The sequence below is a fragment of the Acipenser ruthenus genome, chromosome 25, assembly GCF_902713425.1.
Source record: "Acipenser ruthenus chromosome 25, fAciRut3.2 maternal haplotype, whole genome shotgun sequence".
NCBI lineage: Eukaryota > Metazoa > Chordata > Actinopteri > Acipenseriformes > Acipenseridae > Acipenser > Acipenser ruthenus.
In genome coordinates this window covers 1,112,368-1,138,252 of record NC_081213.1, presented here as the reverse complement: position 1 = coordinate 1,138,252, position 25,885 = coordinate 1,112,368, and the positions used below count along the sequence as shown (strand labels likewise).

Sequence of the window (25,885 nt, the reverse complement as noted above, 5' to 3'; positions counted from 1 at the left end):
ACGATGACTCAGTTTATTTTAATGAGTAGGTTCCAAGAATTCTGCAAGTGTGATTTTTTCTGATCCCAGAATCCCAGAATTTGTTTGTAATGACATGAAATTTCTGCTGTCTGTTGCTGGTTATCTTGCCAGGACACTCTTGAAAATGAGGCCTCGGTCTCAATGAGTTTGTTCCTGTTCTTAATTGTTTAATTGAACCAATTAAACCTCCATCCAGACTCTGAAGGAGATAATGATATCATTCTTCCTGTTAAACGTGGAGTGGAATGGCCTTCCTTTGACACCTTTATAGCAGTTCATGTTTTATCATACAACGGCCATAAGCATGATGGACCAATGCTGTGGCATGGTTACAATGTTGTTATGTCACTGTTCATGTTTGCATTGGCTAACACATGTGAATGTGTTGCTGAGTTTATTGAAAAAAAATAAACAATACTGATATCCCAGGTCTTTCCCTAGGGTTCTGCAATATTATTTTCCAACACTGTTCTCATCTTGGAAACAAAATGTAAAAGTGTCAAGTCTGTGTAACTCAATATGTCTCTCTGCTGCGAAACGGGAATTGTTAGAATATAAATGAGACATTTTGTCAATCAGAACAGCGAGATTGTCAGTCTTTCACACCCCTCCTCCCCCAGCTCAGCTCTCCTGAAGGAGGGAGCCTGTTGTTCCAATAACATGATTAGAAGGTAATCTCTTCCCAGGTCACACTGAGAGCTCCTGGCAAACTAATCTGGAGGTCTGGAGCTTGCTAACCGGACAGTTTGGCACAACCAATAGCAAAAACTCTCCACAACATTTTTCTATTGACTAATGTCCCGTTTTTATGATGTTATTGTTAAAGTAAGACATTGAAGGAAGCCTGTCTATGAGGCTTGAGATTACAGGGTATGATTTTACAATGTGATAACTTTGTAATCACTGGGTAATTACCAGTGGTTTGTTCTCTTACACAATATCCAGACCGTGTGAGTTTAGGCACAGCATAACAGTTTATGGGCTCTATTTTCAAAGCCTTGAATTCATTTCCTGCTTTTTGAAAGAATACATCTTGTTAACGTTACAAAATGAAAAAAAGCAAAACGTGCCGAGAGTGCTTAAGAGCACATATAACACAGTTGCTGGTTCTAGTTTTGTAAAATGAACAAGTGTTTTACCTCTAAAGACTGGAGTAAATGCTTTGAAAATATGGCCCATATATTAGATGCAACTGTTATGTATTTATTTGGTTGAGGAGCAGCGGTCTGTGAGTAGGAGCACTTTGGAAAGGATGCTGGTGTAGTTGAGATCATTATGGGGTGCATTTGAAAAGAAGCACATTGCTAATGGTTACTGCTGACAGGGACAGTGCTGCCACCAGCTCAGAGCAGAAACCCCAGAGAGCTTTGACTTTCAATTTGCTTTATCAGCGAAGTCAAAGCTGTGCTTGTCAGCCCATATCCACATGAGGATAAAATAATTTCCCATTGATTTAACCCGTTACAGTGGTATTACAAGAGCTGTTGTGTTATGTATACACGAGTGACCCCTGTTAAAATGGCTTCGTCAAGCCTTTGCTGTGTATTTTTTTTTCTGTTTCCCACATCTCTTCATGCTTAATCAAGGAGATTTTACAATCAAAGTACAATATAATCCGTACCATAGGCAATCAGCAGTGTGGAGTAGTGGTTAGGGCTCTGGACTCTTGACCAGAGGGTTGTGGGTTCAGTCCCTGGTAGGGGACACTACTGCTGTATCCTTGAGCAAGGTACTTTACCTAGATTGCTCCAGTAAAAACCCAACTGTATAAATGGGTAATTATATGTAAAAATAATGTGATTTAACAATTGTAAGTCGCCCTGGATAAGGGTGTCGGCTAAGAAATAAATAATAATCACTTCTTTTTTTTAAAGACAGGGTAGGTTACATTGTGATTCTGAGAAGCTGGGTCACACAACATTAAAGCTACAAACCTCTGTTTCTAATTAAAGTCTTTACAGAACATGTTGCCATAAACCACATGGTCGAATGGAAAACATTATACACGTGGTGTCATTCTGCCAGTGGGAAGTCAACACACAGTATTTTCAGAACATTCTGGACTGCAAGAATTGATATGAAAGTGGGCTTGAGGTGGCCAGAGAGAGGAAGATTACCACAGGGTGCTGATGCCTGACACTGCAATATGAATTTATAGAGTTACTTGGATTTTAGTTGGAAGGAGAAGGGACTATCCAAATACCATTGTTGGTATTACAACACTGTAATGACATTGTAATAACAATTTAATGGCTTTGGCACTTACATAGTAACTGCTATAAGTGTGCAGTTACATAGAAATGGCATGTTCCATGCAAGAGCAGGAACCAGTAACCGGTTACTACAATGTAATTACACAGCTATCCATTCCATGTGCAGGGAGGGCTTGGTGAGTCCGGGATCTGGGAGCCCTTGATACCCTGACCCAGGGAGGGCAGGGCAGTCACTGTGTGGAGGGTTGTGTTCTGGACGCGGAGTCTTCATCCAGAGCATGCTTTTCCTGGCAGCTGTCTGCACAGCACTCCCCTCTGAATGTGTCAGGCACAGGAAAGCTCTGGCATGCCGGAGCAGGACAGAGAAAAAGTACAGCTGTTTCTCAGGAAGCTGAGCCATTGTATTTTTCCCCTCAAACGCAACTCCTCTGCATTCTTCAGTATAGGTCTAAATCTAATGGGATTAGGTCCAGACACAGCAGCAGCAGCAGCAGCCCCACTCAGAGAACATCCACCCACAGCTGTTCATAGTGTTGTGACTTACTTGTATACTGCCCTTATACAAGTTTACCATGGTATTTCTGCATGGTATTTTTGCACAGTATTTTTGCACTTTTCTCATGCTTTTTCCATGGTAATACCATGTATTAACCATAGTTTACCCTGCTTTACCATGTGTATTAATATGCTTTACCACGCTTTCACAATGCTTTATTATGCTTTGCTATGCTTTTAATGTGGTAATCGTTTAAAGGGCTGAGCAGCGAATAGAGGCTGGGATCTGCAGTATCTATGAGCTTGCCGCACACATACTGTTTTGTGTAATGTTACCTTCTATTGATTGAATGCACTGATTGTTCAGAAGTTTGGATGTTTGTTGCTTTATAACCTGTTGAACTGATTTGAATATCTGTATACGCCTTCCTAATGGTGGATGAACAAAACACACACTTGTAGATTCATATAACCGACTATTCTGAATAACCTCCATTGCAGGCTCCAAATTGACCTACCGTATTTGTAAAATAAAGGCTGACTTTAGAATGTAGATCAGTTTAAAAAAGGTTATCAAAAGAAGTTTCCCATAGTAAAAGCATAGCAAAGTGTAATCAAGCGCAGCGAACACACGGTAAAGCACAGGTATGCATTGTAAAGCATATTAAAAAACATGGCAAGCCAGGATAAACTATGGTAAATGCATAGTATAAGACTGGGAAAAGCAGGGTAATACTGTGTGTAATACTGTGGTAAACTTTTAAAAGGGTTTACTTAAAGGAATACTGTCCACTTCCTAATATTTAATTCCGAACGTGATTTATGACATATTTAATGAAGTTGTTTATTCTATACTGCTTAGATAATATATGCCACCTTTACAAGCTATTCCAGCAAATGCTTCTGAAGTTGAGATGAGGGACCGTATTGTGCTTTACACTGAAACATTGTGCACTTGCAGCCTGTGCAACACTGATAGGCTTCCCCACCTCACTTCCCCACAATCTAATGATCAAAATATGGATCTAAGCGGTAACAACAAAAGAATCATACAGAACACACACACACACACACACACACACACACACACACAATTGGATATTAAAAAGCCAAACAAAGGAAATATTAGGAAATATACCACATTCCAAAAGTCTGAGAATCACAACTGTGTTGAAACACAAAGATGCTTGGGAACTTGGATTGTATGTTTATTATTTTAGTTTTATCGGTGTCATGAAATGGTTTGTTTACCACCTTTGCCCAGTTTACTAGTCTTCAGAGACCGTTTCTAAACGGGGCTCCACAGAGCAAGGAGCAATTGAGTCTGTACGTCGTCCAGCTTATAAGTGTGTTTAATAAAGGAATGGAAAGTTTTTGGTTTTTTTTTAAATAATATATTTAACGTAATGAGTGATAATGTTACAAAAACCTATTATAACATAATTAATATACATTGATGCATTATGGTTTGTTGATAACAGAACCTTAAACTAGTTACCAAATCTTTATATTAATTTCACCATTGTGTTTTAAAGGTACCTTAACCATCCCCACCGTATCTTAAAATACATATCATAGCTGGTGAATTCCATAGCAGGCACTTCCTGCAATGACTCTTGTCAGCCACTAGAGAGGGGCTATGAGTGCCACAGTCCCCTCTAGTGAGGTCACACGAGACTGTGTGACTTATCCCAGTTCCTCCCCCCCATTTCCCCAATAATCTTGTTCTGATTTGTTGTATGTTTTAGTGGCTCGCTCACAACCCCTTAGTCCCCCGGGCCCATTCCAAGCCAAGGACTCCAGCTGAGCTTCTCATTATCTGAGGCTGTGTGTCGCTGTCTGTGGCAGCAGTGCTGTGTGGGAAAGCAGCGCTCGTGAGGGTCCAGAGAGCAATGCAGGCTTCAGACAGCAGCAGTCAGGAGCTGTGGGTATTTAATCTTCATAACTGTGGTATGTGTCTAGTGATCTAAGTATATATATATATCTGTATCTGTTGTGGGATTCCCTCCATAGAACACAGCTCTCTGGTCAAAGTCCTGTACAGTTGCTTGGTTGTATGGTTTTACCTGCAGTGAATGTTCATCTGTGTAGTTGAAACACTGGTAGAAAGATAAAGTGTACATATGGTCCACGAACTATAGATGAGAGGACCTGCCTAAAGGTAGGACAGGTCTAATGCATTCAGTTTCTGTGTGCAAGGGCAAAGGGTTTCTATTTATGACAACAAGGAAAAGAGCTGGTGGCCTTGGAACTGAGGTAGAGCTCCGTTTTTGTCATTACATAAAATTGGAAAAAATTGGCTATTTATTTAGTAGAGAAACATGATTACACTTCACAATAAACAAATACGTTGCCTTTTTTTTTTTTTTTTTTTTTTAGGAGCTACTGTAATGTCAATTCATAAAGCATTATTAGCCAGTGTTTTGACATTTATTTTACTGCCATTAAAAAAATTAATAATAAATAAATAAATACATAAATAAATTAAGGTGCACTCACTTGTTGATTAGATCTGGCCCTAATATTTTTTTTTTGTACATCTTTCTTTACACACCGCCACTTGAAATATTAGACTTCCACCGATCTCTGTCCCTTATTTTGGTCTGGGGTGTGAAATACTTCTTATGCCACCCTAAATAACACAGCTGAGCTACTGTGGCTGCAAATGTATTAACATGATCTTGATGCTGGTCTTATCTTCAAAACCCTCAAACACTCACTCACGACTCCCCAAGTAAAACTACACGAGACACCGTGGAGTCAAATGTTCCGGATAATGTCAGCACTGTGTTATCTTTGTGCACGCTTCAAAGAGCGGGAGCAATGCTTGGAACACAGAAATGTTGAATTCCAGTTCTGAATGGGCCTGGCCTCTTGATTCCGCTACAATCTAGGAGCTAAGAGCTGAACTCAGCCACAGAGTACAGAGCTGGAGCAAGTAGCCAGAAGCAGTCCTGAAGCCTCTGCGATAGAGGGGGGAAGGCAGGAAAGCTCCAGTGTGTGAGCCATTGCACGGATCTCTCTTTGCATTTTTGTGGCTTTCTTCTTTAAACCAGAAGAAGAGGGAAAGGGGAAGTTGCAGATTGACTCAGCACTTAAGACAGCCCAGGCATTTACAGTACCCAGTCACAGTCAGATTCACTACACAGAACTTCAGGGACAGAGAGAGGCACAGGGGCGACTTTAGAGCAGTTTATTAAAAGAAAATAAAAAGAGGAGGGGGGCATTGCTTCCTGCAAAAGCAACGTGGGCCCTAGCTATAGGAGGGATAGGAAGCAATCCAGTTCCTTATCCCCTCAGTCCAGCCGCATAACAAAATTCTTGGCAGCCTCTCTGCAGCAAGCTGTCATAAAACACATGTCAGCGCAGCGCTAGAACAAGAGCTAAAGAACTTTGGGAAATAGAAACAGATTCGGGCAGAAGCTTAACAGAGCGTCTTGCTAGGAGAAGAGGGAATCATCTTCCAGAAAGTGCGGCAGTTGGATTTTTTTTTGTTTCTATATCTATATAAAGAGAGAGAGAGAGAAAAAGAGAGAGAGAGAGAGAGAAAGAGTTCTGTCACCTTGCATGATGGCACGGCTTCTGATCTCGGTCCTGATTGGCCGGTTCGCTGTGGTGATCCTGGCTGTGATTGGCTCGTCAGCACCGGCGGTGGCGGCGCCCGCCACACGCTCGGAAAGACGGCATCACCACCGCCTCCAGCACGGGCCCTGCAGCTACACCTTCCTCCTGCCCGAAGTGGAGCACTGCCGCCCCGCTCCGGATTTCCATGTCTCCAACTCCCTGCAGAGAGATTCCCCCTCGCCCCCTGCAGCGGAGCAGCACTGGACAGCCAAGCGGCTGGAGGAGCTGGAGGGCGTGATGGAGAACAACACAGAGTGGCTGCTGAAGGTAGGGGGCGCGGTTTCTCTTTTTCAAAGCAGCGGTATGGTTGAGGAGGTGTGATGCAGAGTGTGATTGTGATGTTATACTCTCGGCATTGAGGTCCATTCTCGTTCAGGTCTTTATTCCAGTGAGATAGTTAGTTGTAGCTATACATGTGGGATTGCAGTTTAGTGACACTGAGTCCAAGAGATGACCCTCCCGGTTCTGCCCATACACATAAAACAGACGTGTTTATCTCATTAAAGCAGATTCCGAGCCTCCATTAGACCAGACCGGTTCAATAGGACTGTGCACATGAACTGAAGCCATCGCCAAAGAGCATGCTGTCTCAAGCTGCGGTACTTAGGGTAACTTAGCAAAGCAATAACCTGTTAAGTCGTGTTACAATAACAGAATGTCAGGAACTCTCAAGCACATGTTTGTTCTCCTGATTTTAATCATCCCCTGCTCCTGCAGCACACGCTCACACACTTGGCAAGTCGGAGAGGGGGAGGGGGGGGGTGGTCTTCAGAGTAATCAGTGTGGAGCTTGTCTTCATTCAGGCAGCAGATTGATTATTCCAGATAAGGTATTGATGTCTTTCCTGCATCTGCAGCCCACATGCATGTACAGTACCCACATGTGCTGAGTATCTGCTCTTGGAAAGCCTGATTGCGAAAAGGTCTCGAACAGCATCTTACTTTACCTTTCGAGGACTAACACAACATTGGTAGCTTATACAATACGGCACTCTGTCCAAAAGTAAAGACCGAATTATTTCCTTCTGATGCAGGGTGTGAAAAGCTTTCAGCACCTTGCAGCTGATATAATGTGTCTCTCCCGGGCAGGAAACAGCCTCGCTTTGAAGCGCTGCACATTCCCGCGCATGCTGCAAGACTGGCTTTGTGGGTTGTCTTCTCCACTTTAACCAAAGCCCTGGCATTCAATCACTTTGGCATTTTGTATTTGTCTGGAAAGCCGGCCCGTGTTTACTGTGCGGAGCCTTGATTATAAACTGTTTTCTTATTTCGATTCAGTTTTGTTTGGTTTTTTCTTCCTGGGGATGCTGAGGGAATTAGGGTGCATTTTTGCAAGAAAGAGACAGAGTGTTCTAATTATTAAGCCAGGGGAAATCTGTATCAAAGCTCCAGCACAGACACTGCAAACTAACTCACTGGCTTTTAACCCTTTCCTCACTGGCTTTTAACCCTTTCCTCACTGGCTTTTCCTCCACGACTACATTGCGGCAGGATAATGCTTCAACACACTTTATCGAAACGTACTTCGCCGAAGTACGTTTAGTTTAATAAGGATCTCTGTAAGAATCTCAGTTCAGTAGACAGACGCTTAAGGTGTCGTTTCCTAAATTGGATTAAGTACATGAGTGAGTTTGCAGGCAGTCCAGCTCAGCTAAGTATATAACTCCAGACATTACCATGAGCTGCTTGTCTCTCGTTACACTATGTAACACAATTTTTGTTCCTGGGTAGTAAGTGTTATTTCCTAATTGCTTATGCCTCAAAAGTATAGAAAATGGCTATTATTCCCCACAAACTTTGCTTTTGTGACCAGGACAATGATATTTTGAAATGTACCTATTTCCAATGAGAAAACGGGCGAATTTGTGTCTTTTCGTTCACATAAAGTCAGATAAAAAGCAACATATGAATCCAAATTAACATGTATTTATACTAAAGTAATACAAAAATGACTGCAAAAGATTTAGAAGTGAGTAGTTTTTCGAGATTTACGATTATACTGTAAATCACTTTCATGAATCAGCCCCCAAATGTAGTCTCCCATCATGTTCTCGTTATACTGTCCTTGGTAGTGGCGTTCAAAGTCCAGTATATCCTGGTGGAAGCGCTCGCCTTGCTCCTCCGAGTACGCTCCCATGTTCTCCTTGAATTTATCAAGATGAGCATCAAGGATATGGACTTTGAGGGACATCCTACAGCCCATTGTGCCGTAGTTCTTCACCAGAGTCTCAACCAGCTCCACATAGTTTTCGGCCTTGTGATTGCCCAGGAAGCCCCGAACCACTGCGACAAAGCTGTTCCAAGCCGCTTTCTCCTTACTAGTGAGCTTCTTGGGGAATTCATTGCACTCCAGGATCTTCTTTATCTGTGGTCCGACGAAGACACTGGCTTTGACCTTTGCCTCAGACAGCTTAGGGAAGAAGTCTTGAAGGTACTTGAAGGCTGCCGACTCCTTATCTAGAGCTCTGACAAATTGTTTCATAAGGCCCAATTTGATGTGCAGTGGTGGCATCAGCACCTTCTGGGGGTCCCAGCCGTACTCATCATACTTCAAGGCGTCCTATTGCAGGACACAGAAACACAAAGTTACTTTTGTTCATCTTAGTTCCTCATTTCAATTATATTTAACTTCCAGGCTTCAGCTTTCACATGTGTGAAAAGTCAGTTCCAAGCTGCCGTCGATGTCAGCGTTGTAAAAATAAAACTGAAGCATGGACTCAACAAGCATGGATTCGTGTTGTCTAGTGGCATGCTGATAATATTTTGACGATAGGTTCCTGCAATGCTAACAGCTGCCTCTGCGTGATACAGGCTGCACGTTTCCCATCCTAGCCCTATCTCAGTTTGTGGAGGGGAGAGCTGTGAGTCCACACTTTCTATCATGACAGTGACGCTGTATTCTGACAAGTCTTACACTCCCGAAGAGACCAGCTAACGTCATTTTAAACTCATTTTCTGTGAGTTTGGAGTAATGCTCTCCTTCACGCATTGTTGTGTTTAATAATGCAATCCTCTAGCACAATTCCCCAAGGTGTTTTTAAACTATAAACTTGTTTAATCTCATAAAAAAATATATAAATACTACACACTGGAGCCAATGTATCTGTTGTATAAACTTCTGTTTGCTTTATTCTGTTGAGACTAAGTTCCTGAAAGTTATTGCCATATCATTATAGGAACGCTGCTGTAAAACATAACGAAAGCGTTAGTGTGTAGTTGCAGGACCCAAACACCCAACCGTAAAATTCTTAATCCCAAATGTTAGTAAAATTTGATCAGAAAACAGGGTTCAGATGTATTTCTGTGTTTGTATGTAAATAACATGTGCTTATAATTTGGATTCTGAGATCACAATCTATTATTATTTTATTTATTTCTTAGCAGACGCCCTTATCCAGGGCGACTTACAATCGTAAGCAAATACATTTCAAGTATCACAGCACAAGCAATAATACAATTAAGAGCAACAATCTAATAATGCTTTCTCTGCTCAACTGCAGTCATATGCATCTAATCCCACACTCGTTTCTACGAGGTCGGATGAATACAAAGACAAAAAAGTAATCTCAGTAAGTGTTTTGATTTGGTTTTGGGAAAAGATGAGACAGCCATTCCATTAGTCATAGACATAAAATGTGTTGTTCTCCCTGCTCTAAAACTTTAGCATATTTTCTAAGGCTAGTGTGTCGCCTTAATGTTTAAAATTGTGATGAACAGAGCTAAAGCTTTCTTGTCTAGGTTCCATGACCATCCTTACGACCCGTGCGATTTCCCTGTTCTATTTTGCTATTCAATCAGAATTCCAGTCGAGATTCCTTAACTGTGTCAAAATCCTTTAAATGACTGTCTCTGGAAAGTTCGATTGAGTGACAGCGGCATTCAGTCAGGGAAATGCACAGTACGAGTGCAGTATATGTTGTTTGAATTCCTCCAGCGAAAGGAATTTTATTTTAAATTTTTTTTTTTCCATGGCAGCTGGAGAACTACATCCAGGACAGCGTGAAACTGGAGATGGTGGAGATGCAACGCACTGCCGCCCACAACCAGACCGCTGCCATGCTGGAGATCGGAACCAATCTGCTGAGCCAGACCGCGGAGCAAACACGCAAACTCACTGACGTGGAGATGCAGGCAAGGCAGCACGCTTACTGCACGGAGAAGGAGGGGTTACACTTAGAAACCATTAGGAACACGTTATTGAATGTTTTGTCATATATATATATATATATATATATATATATATATATATATATATAGTACCTAACAAAGTGTTACCTTTGAACTTGGCTATACCATGTTGATTTAATGATGGGAGAGATTAATAGATATTTTCTATGCTGAACCAAGATATATTTGTCTTCACATTGCATTGAATCTCATGTCCATGTGCTTCCCCCTTTTCCATGCAATGTTTTAAGTGTAAACACACTGTTTTTTCTACTTGTTCCACAGCTTAAACCTCACTGTTCTAATAAATTTCTCCCAGTCTCTAACGCAAGTGTAGCCAGCAAACATAACTGCTGCACCTAAACAACTTAGCAACTGTTGTTTCAGAACAACTGTGACTGTTTCCCTTTTGACACTCGTCCATTGTATACAGGTAGCCAATCCTGTCTAAATATTTGCACATTAAGCTCTCATTGTTTCAAATATTAGTTTAGCTGTGAAAGCAGCGTAGATCTCCAAACAAGGCTTGTGATAACAATGGGAACAGAGTGGGACGTCGGCCGTGGTTTTCACGATATAACCTCGAATTGGAATTGATTGAAATGGTACAGAGATTATTACTATGGGTGAAATTGTGGACCAGACCTGGACAGGATGCATTGAGACAGGTCATACAGAAGAGCTATGGGCATAGCAGTCTCTGTCTGTCCATGCAGGTATGAAGACTCTTATGTTGCTGCAGGGATAGAAACTCAAACTTGTCCTTCTGGGTTTCAGAACACCCCCTGTTTGGTGCATCATTGAAATCTGAGCAATCAGACCCCTGTTAAATGTGCTGTGAACTGACGGCACTTATCACAGCATGAATAAGCCTCACCTGAGTTTGCAGTTTCTTGTGCAGCTATAGGGAATTAACCCTGTTAAACAGGCCTGACTCCTCATACCCAGAGCTTCTGATCATTTCAATAATGTGCTTCACTGAAGGTGGTTCTGAAACCCAGGCACCGGTGTGAGTTTCTAACCATGTTTCTGGTTCCCCAGATGCTCAATCAGACCTCCAGGCTGGAGATCCAGCTGTTAGAAAACTCCTTGTCCACCAATAAGCTGGAGAAACAGGTCCTGCTGCAGACCCAGGAGATCACACGGCTTCATGACAAGAACGGGTACGGAGGGGCTGGGGATCAGACAAGCGGGACACTTTCATTCAGTTTCAGTTTTCTTTCTAATGAATTTCACAAGCTCAGAATACACCTCAGCACATTTAGGAATAGCGTTAATGGACTACAGTTAGTAACAAGTTCAGTCTGTAAAGAAGATTGTTCCAATATATAACCTCTTCGCAGTCATTATTCATATTATAAAATTAGACGACACAAATCTCCTAATAAAACAAAACAAGGTGCTGCTAAACCTTCTACAGGCTGTCAATGCAACAGCCTACAATGGACATCTGTCAAAGAAATAAATAATAATGCAATAATAATAGACTGTGATTAAGTATTTTACCTGCAGATGCAATTCTTTCTTGCCAGCTTTGGTGATTTTCTTATCTCGGGTGGATTAATCAGGATTCCTTCTCCAGTGACTTAAGCAGCAGACCACTCCCGGTCCCATTGCTTGCTATACCACTATCCCATGTGCTAAAAATAAACTTACAAGCATTTCGTCATTAATCAGTGTCTTTATGCGTACTGCCAGCATGACAAGTTACCTGTGCAAAAAGCTTATGACGTGTCTAATTAAGCTCACACCAAAAGCTTGAGTGGCTCTTACATTATACCTTGAACTTTACTTTAAACAAACATTTTGAGGAGAAGTATCTTCATCCTTTGCTCTGCCCTTCTTGCCCCGTATCATCCTCTCTCTCTCTCTCTCTCTCTCTCTCTCTCTCTCTCTCTCTCTCTCTCAGTTTCTTGGAGCAGCGGTTTGTGGCGATGGAGGAGCGCCACAGCCAGGAGTTGCAGGTGCTCAAGGCAGAGAAGCTGCAGCTGCAGGACCTGGTGGCACGACAGAGCAGCTTCATCACAGAGCTGGAGAGGGAGCTGGGCAGCGCCACCTCCAATAGTACCCTGCTGCAGAAACAGCAGGCTGCCCTCATGGACACCGTGCACCAGCTGCTCAGCATGATCAATCAGTGCAACGGTCAGTACAGCTGAGAGATACAGGGGAGGGGAATGGGGGAGAGGGGTGAGAGAGGAGGGGAGGGACACGGCAGAGGGAGGGGAAGATCCGAGAAAGAGACGAGGGAAGGAAAGAAACAGAGGAGAGAGAGGGGGGATCAGGGAAAGGATAAAGGAGGGGAGAGGGAGAGAAAGAGAATTAAGTCTTGAGAAAGCAGTCACTCCAAAGTCAGGACATACAGACATACAGACATGGATTTGTGTAGGGATGAAGATGTAAGGTATATAGTAATACAATAAACATTAATTTATTAAATAGTTTTTGATAGTGTAAAGGAGCAGACCAGTTTCGTTATATCTTGATCCCATGGAAACCACAGCAAACAACAGTCAGTATTTATGACCATTAGAGCAAATAAAAAACCTTTCTCACACTGCAGTTAGCCGTTCATTCCTCCCTCTAAATCCTCCCTGGCTTTGCTCTAATGAAAACCACATGGAAAGTAAGCCATGAAGACAATCAGTGCTGTTGTTTGCAGGTCTAAACAGAGCCTTTGCTAAACTTATATTTAGAGCAGTGGTTTCAAAGTCACTTGGCTTGTCCAGTTCATGGACAATATACAGGAGAATAAGTGTTGCCCAGAACAGCAGGACAACTGAGCAGGTAGCAACAGGAGACCATGGTGAAGAGGGTACGGTTGACCATGCAGAGGTGCTGTTGTAGCATGTCTGTCTGACAAACATGTGTCTTGCATCACTGGGATTTTCAGGTTCATCGAAGCCATGACATTCTTGCAATGCCTGTAGATTTTCATGATGCCGCTGCATTTCTGTCCTGGTAGAGTTCCATATAAGAGACAAGACAAGCCTTTGGTGTTCTGCAGCTGCATGTCAAGTGCAATTGCTCTGCACTGCATACTTCTTTCTGCCCAGCGCATCTGTCAACTGATTGGTCACTTCCGATCCCTTCCAGCAGTTAAGCGCTCCTTGTTCCCTGTAGAGATCTCCATGCCGCCCAAGGAGGAAGTGCTCAGGTTTAAAGACTGCGCTGAGGTTTACAAGTCCGGGCTCACGACCAGCGGAATCTATACACTGCATTACCTGAACTCCACAGAAACGGTCAAGGTAAGCAACGGCACTGTTTGGATGGTCCCACTTCAGCTTGCAGTTATTATAAGGACAAACACATAGCGGTATTGCCAAACAGTGAATAGTCAAATGACTAGAGCCCTCTGAGATCACTCAGCACTCAAGAGTAACAAGAAATGCCCTCTTACATCACAGGTTTAGTCAAATAGATATTGCCATTGTGTCTCACAGCCTCCAATATAAGTCTATACTTATTGGTATATTGTGGTTGGTTTGTCTTTTTGCTCTCAAAGCAGCATTGCTGACTCCTTTACTAAGTGGGTCTAGGCTCTAAGTTTATGATGAATGTTTTTCCTTGATTTGTTGGTTATCTATTCCAAGCTGTGCTGAAAGTATATATGATGAATTGGTGTAATTATGCTGAGCAGATGCAGCTGGCCCCTGTCGGCGTGTTTAGTTTACTGTACATCCATCCGGGCTGAGGGCTGGGAAATTAATCCCCCTTCTTGGAATACTGACCATAACTGACCAAATTAATTAAAGGATTCCTGGGTCCAGCCTCCTGGGCTTTATAATTTTGTTTTGAAATAAGGTGACAAACCTTTTCAGAAATGTAAAAAAAAAAGTTTCAACACCGCGTTCCTTTACCTCCCTGTAAGAAAACGGAGCCCTTATTTTTCACTTTAAATTCCTGCTGCCATTGCCATGTGTTTCCTTGCTGACGATGCTTATATATGTTTGTAATCAAGTTTTGACTACGCTTCCAAATACTTCTCTGTGCTTTCACTGTAGATTCTCATAACGTTTTATCGATATTTTCCCACCGTTTTTGTGACATTGACGCAGTCAAGACTATCTGCAAATTGTTGACAAAAAAGTCAACAAATGTCAACTGATGTTGCTGTTGTTTATCAAAAATGATGACCATAATAAACATTCTTCTACCCATTTCATTAGTTCTATAGGGTGCCAACAACCTAATGCAGAAGCTTGTTTTATTTGTGTTTGTTTAGACATAATCTTGAGTAGCCCCTAATTCGGTATGGTTCAGGTTTCATTGTCATGCACACCCTCTGATAACCAAGGTCAGTGACAGCAAAAAAAAAAAATACGGGGAGGGAATTCAAAAAGCTCAGTCTTAAATATTTCAATAGGATTACTGGTGCGGTCTTAGTGCAAGTTTCCAAACCTGCCAGGCCATTGGTTGTATGGTAATAACACTTGTTACATTTAGTAAGCTCAATAAAACATGTTATAATCTGTAATTACACCTGCTTTAAATTCTCAATGAACTCTTAAATTGAAAAAGAAGTTTCGCATAATACAAGCCCCTTAAATAAAGATATAATGTATAACTTAAATGAAGGGGCAGTTTCAACACAACTCAACTTTTGCACTTTGCACTTTCTTAATAACAAACGGGTTTATAGATATATTGAAATGCATCGCTTCGTTGATCGATGCTACACTAGTTACACTTTTATTAAAAACAAAACACTTTGACAATAGGCCCCTGTTTATTAGCACCAAAATGAGACTTAAATAATAAAATTGGAAATAACTAATGATAATAACACTATTATTAGCAGCCTGAAACAAATGTGAACCAGACGGCATCCCTGCGTAATATTCCAGCAACTGCCAGTGAGCCGGGAATTGGAACAAATATGTGTACTGGGCACCCAGCAAGGAAATAAAATCCCGGACTAAGTAGATTCATTTAGGAGAGCATGCAACAAAGTTAAGAACTTAACAGTGAAACAGATTTGTGCACGGAATGTGTTTTGCTGGAATTGCTCTTAGAGATATCCCATGCTATTTTTCTTTTTCTTCCCAGGAATAATTCACAAGTCAGATGTTGTTGTTTTTTTTTTTTTAACAGATAGTCAGGAATGTGACCGCCTGTGGTTCAGAAGAGTTTCACAATCGCACAATTGAATCAACTCAATGGCATTTCTCCTAGGAGCACCCTAATTTGACCTTGCGTAACCAAAACAAGAAAACAGTAACTGAATCCTCGCAATCGCTTACAAGAAAAATATAATTTGCTTTTATTTGAAGATAATAGGGGAGCCCCTGCTGACTTGTTATCATGACATGTTACACAAATTGGACCCAGCGTGAGTGACCTATGTTATTATAAAATAATGGGGTGCTGTTTAAAAAAAAAACTTTCTTTCTTTCTTCCTTTTCTTCCCTATTAAACACTCAATAGTGCAGAATACTAAAACAAGAATTCAATGACAAAAGTTTTTTTTGACCATTTTAAGACTTCTAGTCTGAACATTTGGCATTCAATTTGAGTTTTTCGTACTTCTTCTGTGTACACTTGATTTCTTTTCTTTTAGTTTTACCTTATGATTCCGATTGATCACTGAAGACATTGAAAAAGACTTCCAGTCAAAATGTTTGTCACTGAATTTATTAGGTTTCTTTAAGTATTTCTGAATTCACCTCTATTGAGTGTTCCCCACATTCTGGCGATGGGGCTGGTCTGATCCTCACCCACAGTATACACTTCCCTGAAGCTGCTCTTGTCTCTGGTTTGCTGTTCATTTCCTGCAGGTTTTTTGTGACATGGAGACGAGTGGAGGAGGGTGGACGGTCCTTCAGCACAGAATGGACGGGGCAGTGGATTTCCATAGACCCTGGAAAGATTACAAAACGGTAAGAAATTCACAAACAACCCGCTATTGAAAGGTGGCCCCAGAACACTGACCTGCAAACGGTTTCACACTGCAACCCTGTTAATCACACCCAGTGCCCTGCAGAAGTCCAGTTCAATCGCAGTTGATTGACTGAGAGTGGGTAATGACTGACTGGCTCTGAACTTTCCCTTGGTTCCTTGACATGGGATGTTTTGATAAGCAGCAGGCGTTCACATGTCGAACTGTTACTGCACCTGTGATCTCTGTTTTGCTGATAATGTAATTTGGCACACCTCACCATGAAAGAAAAACAAACCCAGCGAAGAGGAGCTGATTGTAGGGTAGCTTTGTTTGCCCCGGCTGGGACGACCCCTGCTGTTTGTAAAAACAAACCATTGGAAAGTGGCAAGGAGGAACGTCAATGATTGGCATGTTGAGAAATTGACGTTGTTGTTATTATTATTATCATTATTATTGTTATTATTAATATATATTTTTTTCATTGAGAAGATATAATTTCCTACCTAAAGCACTTAGTGTGTATGTGCGTGTGTGTGAGTGTGTGTGTGTGTGTGTGTGTGAGTGTCCCTGTCTGTCAGTGAGTGTGTGTACGTGTGTGTGTGTGTGTGAGTGTGTATGTGTGTGTGTGTGTGTGTGTGTGTGAGTGTCCCTGTCTGTCTGTGAGTGTGTGTGTGTGTGTGCGTGTGTGAGAGTGTGTGCGTGTGTGAGTGTGCCTGTCTGTCCGTGAGTGTGTGTGCTTGTGTGTGTGTGTGTGTGTGTGTGTGTGTGTGTGTGAGTGCATGCGTGCATGCATGCGTGTCCGTGCGTGCGTGTGTGTGTGTGTGTGTGTGTGATGTAGCCTCAAATCTCAGAATACTGAAGACATTGATAAAGACTTCCAGACAAAAACGTTTATCAAGATTTTTTTATTTATTTATTTATTTTTTTTACTACAGTATTTACTAAATATGCAAACATCTTAGCGTTGTAGATTGCATTTACTTTATATGGTTAGGAAACTTTAATTATGTCAAACATTGTGCTTACAGTATTCAGCCAAGGAAGGGGTAGGTCTTTAAAAAACTTTGAAAGTAGGGTTATGGTTATGGTTATGGTTATGGTTATGGTTAGGGTTAGGGTTAGGGTTAGGGTTAGGGCTAAGTCTTCAGAACAGATATTAATTTGTACCTTGTCTTTAGTGTGAAAGCAGGTTTCACACTGCAGTCCTTTTTAAGAGAGTATTAAAATGTCATTTTCTTAAAGCTAATACAAAACAATGGTTTGAATGGGGACAGAAATAAATGGCTATCTCAGAAACATGAAGGCAACACATTCTTTTAAGGCTCTGTTATAAAGGATCAATAATGCAACTAAGCCATTTTCTAATATGAAATATCTAACATACATATGTAACACTTGGTTTTGTGTGTGGATCGCGCAGGGCTTTGGGGATTCCTCTGGAGAGTACTGGCTGGGAAATGATTTCCTCCACCAGGTGACGAGTAGCGGTGTGTACACCCTGCGCATCGTTCTCAAAGACTGGGAGAACAACGAAGTGTACTCCCAATACGACCACTTCCACACCGACAGTGAGGAGCGCAACTACAGGTAAGGAGGAGGATGGGACAGAGAACCTACAGTTCCTGAAGGGGCTGTATGGAGATGGAGCAGGCATCCCTTACGTTTGAAGGTGTTTTGCATTTTTCCAGTTCGTTCGAATGCTCTAACTACACCGCAGTTCAATCGCTAAGTATTTCTCCCAGCTGAATCCGAGCAATAGAGTCCAGGCATTAGAAGTGTGAGTGAGATCTCTCTCGTGTGATGGAACAAGACAGCACATGATCCCACCATTCATTCCAGGTACCCTGCTGCTGACACAGACCCTGTGTCCTTAAGCCATGCTAAGCAAAGCGTCACCTGCAACTCATTATTGTGATTGTTGTAATTGTTGAAAATGCAGATTGATTATAAACACAGGCCATAATAATACTCTTGCAGAGAAGATGGAATTATATATAAAAACAAAAAAAAAAACTTTACTCTTTGCTTTCCATAATCCCTTGTCTCTGGCAGCGTGTGGGGTGCTGAGCAGTACCGAGGTGTGCCAAAATACCATACCAGCATCTTTTTCCATTGTGTATTTAATTTCTGCATAGTGTTAAGAGCTTTTCCTGGGCCTCCAGCACTCAGTTCAAATCCCATTTTAAAGATATCTCTTGCCAAGATGTTTAACGTTTAATAATCTTTTATTTTTTTGTTTAATACCTACTGTGCTGCTGTGTGGGCTTCATTCTGGGAAACACAAGTGGAGACACTTTCCAACAGCCAATTTGTGAACACACGTTTGTCCACAGTCAACGACCTATTTTCCAGTTGCTTGAAGAAAGCATTAGCTGATACAATTATCTACCTAATAATCACAGTGCCTTAACAGGGTGTCCTTTAAAATGAACAAATGTCATCTCACATGTTAAGCAGTAGAAGCATTACTTTATTTAAAATGTCTTTACCAACAATTGAATTAGTGAGTAACTCATCGCTGATGACAGTTCATATGCACTTAACATTCATTCATGATACATTTCACACTGGTTAATAGTGTACTGGATGGCGTTCACATGTTTTGCAAAAGAGATGTCATTAAACCACATGCTGAAAAGGGTGTTTGTTAGACCGTGATGTATATGATGCTGTTAATCTTCTCCAGTTGAATTAATTGAGTAAGGTCCAGGGTCGATAACATCCACATGAGTGGAATGTAAACCCATGTATGCCTCTTGCAGACTCCACGTGAAGGGCTACAGTGGGACGGCTGGACGCACCAGCAGTTTAAGCCACTCCGGGACCGAGTTCAGCACCAAGGACAGAGACAATGACAAGTGTGGCTGCAAGTGTGCCCAGATGGCCACTGGAGGTAAACATCCACCTAAATCCTTCATTTAAGCATGTCACTTAAATGCTATGTCTTATATTGGATCCTGTATTGAATCTTACCGTATATTGACTGAACTCCTTTTAAAAGGGCAGACAGCATACTCTCTGTAAATCAGTGCTAAAGCCTTGTTTGCATGTCAGCAGTAACTGTGTTCCCAATGCAAGTCGAATCAGTCTGTGCTCTACCCTGTTTTAATATTAGAATATTATTTGCTTGCCTATGGAAAGAGCCCTCGTAGTAACCCAAGGATAATAAACTCTGGGTAACACTGTAAGCCTTGTAAAGACTGCCTTACCTTCTTCTGTCTCTGTCTCCCATGCAGGCTGGTGGTTTGATGCTTGTGGTCCCTCCAACCTCAACGGGATCTATTACACCGGCAACACCAACACAGTCCGCTACAATGGGATCAAGTGGTACTATTGGAAAGGGCCAAGCCTGAGCCTCAAAGAGACCATCATGATGATCAAGCCTGTGGACTTCTGAAGTGTGAAGGGACTGATTCTCTAATCTCTGGACCTGAGGAAGGTGCTGGACTTGTGTGAAGAACGGTATACACGGGGCTAAGCAGTGCAGGTGTGGACGTCAAGGGGTATTTAAAAGGACATTATATAACAGTGTGTCCACACTGAAAACTGGACTTTGAATCATCATTAGAGCTTTTGTAGGACGATGGAGGGATTCTGTGTATGTATTTCAAATGTATTATTATTATTATTATTATTATTATTATTATTATTATTATTATTATTATTATTATTATTATCAATGGCTCTGCTGTACTGTAACAATGCTTTAACACCAGAATTGCTTTAGCAACGCTATAATTTAGATGTACTCCTGGTCTAAATGCAGAGCTTTGGGGTTATCTAGGACAGTTTCCTTATTTTTATTAGTTTTGGCAAAATTTATGGAGATAAATCCTTTATTCTGAACCTTTTGCGCTCCAGCAATACCAGACCATTATTATAATGTTTTGATCACTGGTTTTGTTTTTAGGAGTGGGGATAGACTGAATAAGAATATGTGTAATTACTGCTTTTGATTAATTTATTTATTTTCTTTTTTTTTTTAACATGTGCTGCAGCTGCAGTATTTCCGTGAAACGTCTGTACTGTCTCTGGATTGTTTTTATTGCCATAAGTACCAGTGACGTAGATCGTTATTACTGACATGCGGAGGAAATGACTCCGATTTCTAAAGACATTACAAGTTGAGGTTGTCCTAAAAAAGGAGCGACTTTGGAATACACACTTAGCTTATAACAAGAGCGCTCTAATTAAAAACAAACAAAAAAATCATTGTAAAGTTTCACTAGCAGCTACAGTACTGACTGTGACGCCATTTAGAGTAGATCGAAATAAATAATACAAAAATAATGCTGCACTTTATAACCCTCTATTCTATTCCCTGTTTTCACAATGCTATTCAATCACACTTTTCAACAGCCCCCTGAACACACCACTGCATTGCGAGTGAAGTTTTAGACATCTCTCATTTAAAACTCGCATATACTGTACCACAAGTTTACAAAGTTTGACCGAAAAGTGGCAACAGCATACATAACAAATGCTGACGTTCCAAACCAGATTCGATGCGGAAAATGAAGATTCCTCCGACCGCAAGGTATTTTATTTTAAATGGAGATGCTGCAAAGATGCTTTATTGCCTGTGGTTTTAAACACTACAGACTGAGCCTAAGGAATGTGACCACTGTAAACACAATGGATTCTACTATGATAAGAAGCTTGGCTCCAGTGCAACATTTATATATACTGTAGCTAAGGACACAATATAATGGAGGGTGTCTGTATACAATGAAAGGTATCTATAGTAACAACATTCGGGGGCCCATGGAGTCAATGGCAATGTGGTCTTGCAGTCAGCAAGGTGGGAAGGGACCACATTGAGGTCAGAGCTGCGTGTGTACAGCGCAGGGCTAAAGGGGAAGTCTGTTAACACAGCGTGCTTGCACTCTGAGATCCCTGCCATTACACTGCAGTGAGAGTACAGCGCTCTTAAAAGGCTTGTAACAGGCCCCAGGTGGCTAGAACAAAGGCAGGATGCAGTTGTAATGTGTTAAGTGACCAGCAGGTGGGGAATGCAATCCACCGGCTTTGGTGGTAGGGACCTGAGAGTGCTGTCCACTAATTTTACAAAAGTGTTTGTTTTTATAATGCCAGCCTTGTTGGTAGTTAGATATACCTGCCGATGAAATTAACTGTTCGGTAAAGGAATTATGATACATCTATATTTATATATTTAACAATAAAGAAATGACACTAACATTTGGCATATTCTGCGTCTTACTGTCTCTTCAAACATACATGAAATATAATATAACATTAGACGCGATTGTAAGGGTTACAAGTGAATGCAGAGTGATAAACAGGAATACTCTGTAGAAAACATATATTTACTGATATTAGAAAAGAACAGGGAGTGGGCAGAGTGCCAAAGACATGTTACATAAATAAATACACAAACAATTAATAACGGCTACATTCCAGAAGTGTTCTTGTCAACTCCATTTTTTAATTCTTCTATTTTTTTATCGTTCCTTTTTAATTTCCTTTTCTGGCTATGTCGTTTCTGCTTTTTTTCCCCTGCCTCTCTTCCAAGAACAATAAAACAGACGCAGAGTCATTTCCGACCGAAATTAAATCAACAATCATCCTCTTAAAGTATCTTTCAACGGTGGCAGCTTAACGGCATCCAATTATTCCCTCTGAAAACAGTTGACAGTCTGGGAAGCTGAGCTGTTAACGATGCCTATTCATCTGCCCTGCCAGATGACTTCATCTCCTAAGATCGGTCCCGTTCCTGCATCACTTCCCATCTCTACACCTTAGAGACGTCATCTTGAGCACCAACAGTAAAACTCAAAACAGGTTTATAAAACCTTAAGGTTTTATAAACCTGTCCTACCTTCTATCATCTTTAGTGCCATCCCACTGGCCCCCTTCATGCAGCTTTTCATTTCTAATGCATTCACTTTGAAAAGAAGGTTACTACAGTAAAGAGCTACCCTCTCCTTCACAACACATTGCTTGCATTCTCTGAAACGGCAGGGCAGGTGTGCAGAACTCAGTGTTAAATATCCCCTGTGATCTATTCTGCACAGAGAGGACGCCAATACCCGTGAAACAACATATAGGAGAGGGCTGCTGAACACAGCTGTCCCTTCAAATACATTAATGCATTCAAATAAGCAAGGACTGCGAAGATGGCTGAAGGCAGGCATTTGAAAAGCTCCTATTTTAAAGCTTTAAAACATCATTTACTGCAGCTGAACACTGAGACTCTGTGAAAACTGAGGAAATAAACCACCACATAAACAGTTTATTTAAAGAATATATGCTAGACTAACAAAAAAAAAACACCACAGACTTTCTTAATAAACATGACAGTGTGAAGTATACACATACTGAAATGTGTTTTCAATCTGTTGCACACGATTCAGGTTTTATTATTTAACTCACTTACACAAAAAAACATGTTTTTAAAATGGAGGAAAGCTTTGCTTGTACAGTACTTGTGCATCTTCTCCGGGAAACAGTATGAAGGAGGCTTCTGTGTTGGTGATTAATGTTTTATTGCACTGACATCTTTTAACCACAAGGGGGCAGTTGAAGTTAGACATCTTGACAGTGAACACACTGTAAACATGACATACAGAAAGCAGTCTTCATTTAAGGGTGAAAAGGTTGCAGCTGGAAAGAAGACTCCCTCATTAAGAAGGTTAACGGTGATAAAAAGCATTGCAAAGAGTAGCAGAGCATGGTACATGCATAGTGAAAGCAGGGCAAAGTGCGGGCAAGTTATGGGAAATCACTGGAAACGATAGTAAAGTAAAATACCATTATTAACCATGGATTGTATGCCAATCGTAGCACACGAATGGGTAAACCATGGCTACATGCATATTTACTGTGCAAACACACCATTGTACTGAAGCGGACCCGTTGAAGACTCCTGCAGTAATGCTTGGAAATGGCTATGACCAGCTGTCCCGAAGCTGGGAGAAATCTAAAGGAGGTTTTTACACATTTTAATAAAGACACACTGAACAGGCATCAGCACTGATCAAGCTTTTTTGACAGTCTAGCTCATATCACTCCGCTGGGCTGTTTGCATTTGCTTTTACTGGCTGGTAAAAAATGCATTGATTGAAGTAACTCCCAGCTTCTGTGGTGTGAAGGCGCTGTAACTGTATGGCTTGCTGAGTACAGTGGGAATGCAGATGCCTTTCTGAAGCCACATACTAAGAACAAGCCAAATAAACTAGGCTGGAGATTCACCCAGCCTGCACCTGGAATCAGGTTCACGATCAAGCATGGAGATGGATCTCTTATTTGCAGTATTCTCACAGGTGAAGCTGCGAATCAGGATGTTCATGTTCTCAAAGGAGGCTGCTCTAAATACAAGGCATGGTGATGGGATTCCCTTCAGCTCACTTTCCATATGATGGTGCTGCAGCTTCCCCGTAGAGAGGCTTGTGGTATATGAGTTAGCAATGTATAACATCTGGGAAGGGTCCTGCAGGGAAAACAAGCATGCATCCCGGCAGAGACATCACTCACAGGGTTTTCATCTGGTTCTGACAAATCCCTGAAGACTTTTGAGTCTACTGTGATTATCTAAACAGCAGGGGAAATGAATGCAGTTCTGTGCTGCTGTCCTCTAACTCGCTATATTAATAACACCAGCGATTTATTGATGTATTGCTATTTCTAAATGCAAAAATACACTAGCACCTTTTATAAGGAATACTATAGTAACCATTCAACCAATCAACTCAGCAATCTAGTCTATTATAAGCCAGTTGCTACAAAGCAAACTTACAGATAGCAATCTGAAACGACAGTATGACTCAGTGCACGACTATTGTTGGGTCTTTCAAATCCACCAACCCCTCTGTTCTATCAACACTCCAGCTCCTCCATGCTGGTAACACGGAGGCAGCAAATCAATTTGTCGAAGAGTTGCTTTCAACAGAACAGTGCTCCTGTGAGTGTACGGGTGCAATGCCAATAAACTGCGCCCTGCAAAACTTTACCTCCAAAGGTTTGGGGTTTAGCTGAGCAGTTCTCCAGGGTCAGCATTCTTTGCTAAGGGAGGATTGGAGGAGGTAATTGTCGAAGCCAGTGAGCAGGATCAGGGAGCTTTTAGAAAGCAGTGTTTTTGGCTTGAATTTACTTTATGCTGTTTCCTTGACAGATTTTTGGCAGGGAACATAAAGAAGAGAAAAGAGTATCATTACAGATGAGCAACTAAACGAAAAAATAAAACCTACAGTGCATTGCTCCTGCAGTTACATGCAGGTTCACACATAAAATATACTGCAGAATTCAAGGAATATTGATTTTCTTTAGAAGGGAATTTCGAATGGGCTGGCCGTAAAAGATTGAAGCAAAAAAATGCCCCCAGTTCCCAAATTACTTTTATTGTATTTAGAATACTAGGTTAAAGTTTCCAAAGGATTGAACCTCTTCCCTGAAATTGATTTAAAAAAAAAAAAAAAAAAAGTGTAAAAAAACGTTCTTCTTGGGGACCTGCTTGTGGTTTCTGAGGTCAGTTGCGTCATCCTTAGTTTCAGGATGAAATTAAATTATTATCAATGAGTTCACTGGTCGGGCTTGCAATATCGGAACCAATTAACCAATCAACCAGACAAGGTTATAACCCAGTTCATGCCTTCAAAGTTACATCAGGGATGTGGTTTGCAACTTTTTTGAAGAGTCAAAGGTCAAAGCATCACCAATTCATTAATATGGGATACGTGCCCTGAATGCTTTAAGTAGGATACACAAGGCCTGTTAATGGGATATGTTTTACAAGGCTTCGAATCCGCACTTGCATATTCACTAATCAGCTGAAAATGAATATTTGCATAAGGAAATTGGAACACTGTGTTCTCATTAGCTGATATAATGCCACTCGATGGCTGCTACGAATCCATGTCAAGCCCAGTCAGGTTTCAATGTTTCCCTTTGAAACGTAAGCGCATTTTAATCAAACGCGCCCTGAATTGCATCTATTTATTTTTCTCGATGATGATGATGAAAATGTTAAAAGGTTGGATCGCATGTTGGTTTTGACACTGAAGGATGGAAACTTATTTACCATTTATAACAAATACTTTTTATGAGAGATCAGGGAGAACAAAAAAAAAGTTTACTCAAGTCCATGGCGTGGAGACACAGCGGTTGGGCAGACCATGCAGGGAGGTGTCTAGTAAGTTTAACACTGTGGTTCTGATAGAACTCTTTGTATCACCTGTCCTTCCCAAACTCTCTTTTTTTTATCAATGTATTTCATTAATTACCTTTCATTACTTTCTTTTTAGAATCACCAGTGTTTTATATCCTAAGACTGACTGTGTAGGTATTCATTTACACACCTACTGTACATTGAGCACATGCACAATGTTTAAGGATATTTGTAAAATATCTAAACATGTGTTATACACAATTACTGATGAGGGCTAACTGCTTTTACAGTCACATTTTAATGATTACTAGTGTCAAGTTTTACATCACATTATACATGTTTATAAAGGGATGAGTTACCTGGT

The 25,885-nt window shown here is 41.2% G+C and overlaps 1 protein-coding gene across 1 annotated transcript; it reads left to right on the top strand.

Moving 5' to 3' along the window:
- Nucleotides 1-5,612: 5,612 nt before the first annotated feature.
- Nucleotides 5,613-21,625, top strand: LOC117413599 (angiopoietin-2). The gene is made up of 9 exons (XM_058999603.1): nucleotides 5,613-6,620; nucleotides 10,328-10,483; nucleotides 11,561-11,682; nucleotides 12,429-12,661; nucleotides 13,640-13,764; nucleotides 16,294-16,395; nucleotides 17,818-17,984; nucleotides 19,160-19,290; nucleotides 19,634-21,625. The coding sequence occupies exons 1-9, from the start codon at nucleotides 6,297-6,299 to the stop codon at nucleotides 19,792-19,794; spliced, it is 1,521 nt and encodes a 506-aa protein (XP_058855586.1). The 5' UTR covers nucleotides 5,613-6,296; the 3' UTR covers nucleotides 19,795-21,625.
- The last annotated feature ends 4,260 nt before the right edge of the window (nucleotides 21,626-25,885 follow it).

Excerpts from the sequence above, each read along its gene's own strand:
- LOC117413599 (XM_058999603.1), top strand. The coding sequence starts at position 6,297 with ATGATGGCACGGCTTCTGATCTCGGTCCTGATTGGCCGGTTCGCTGTG. Across the intron at positions 10,484-11,560 it reads TCACTGACGTGGAGATGCAG|ATGCTCAATCAGACCTCCAG; the intron begins GCAAGGCAGCAC and ends CTGGTTCCCCAG. Across the intron at positions 17,985-19,159 it reads AGTGAGGAGCGCAACTACAG|ACTCCACGTGAAGGGCTACA; the intron begins GTAAGGAGGAGG and ends TGCCTCTTGCAG.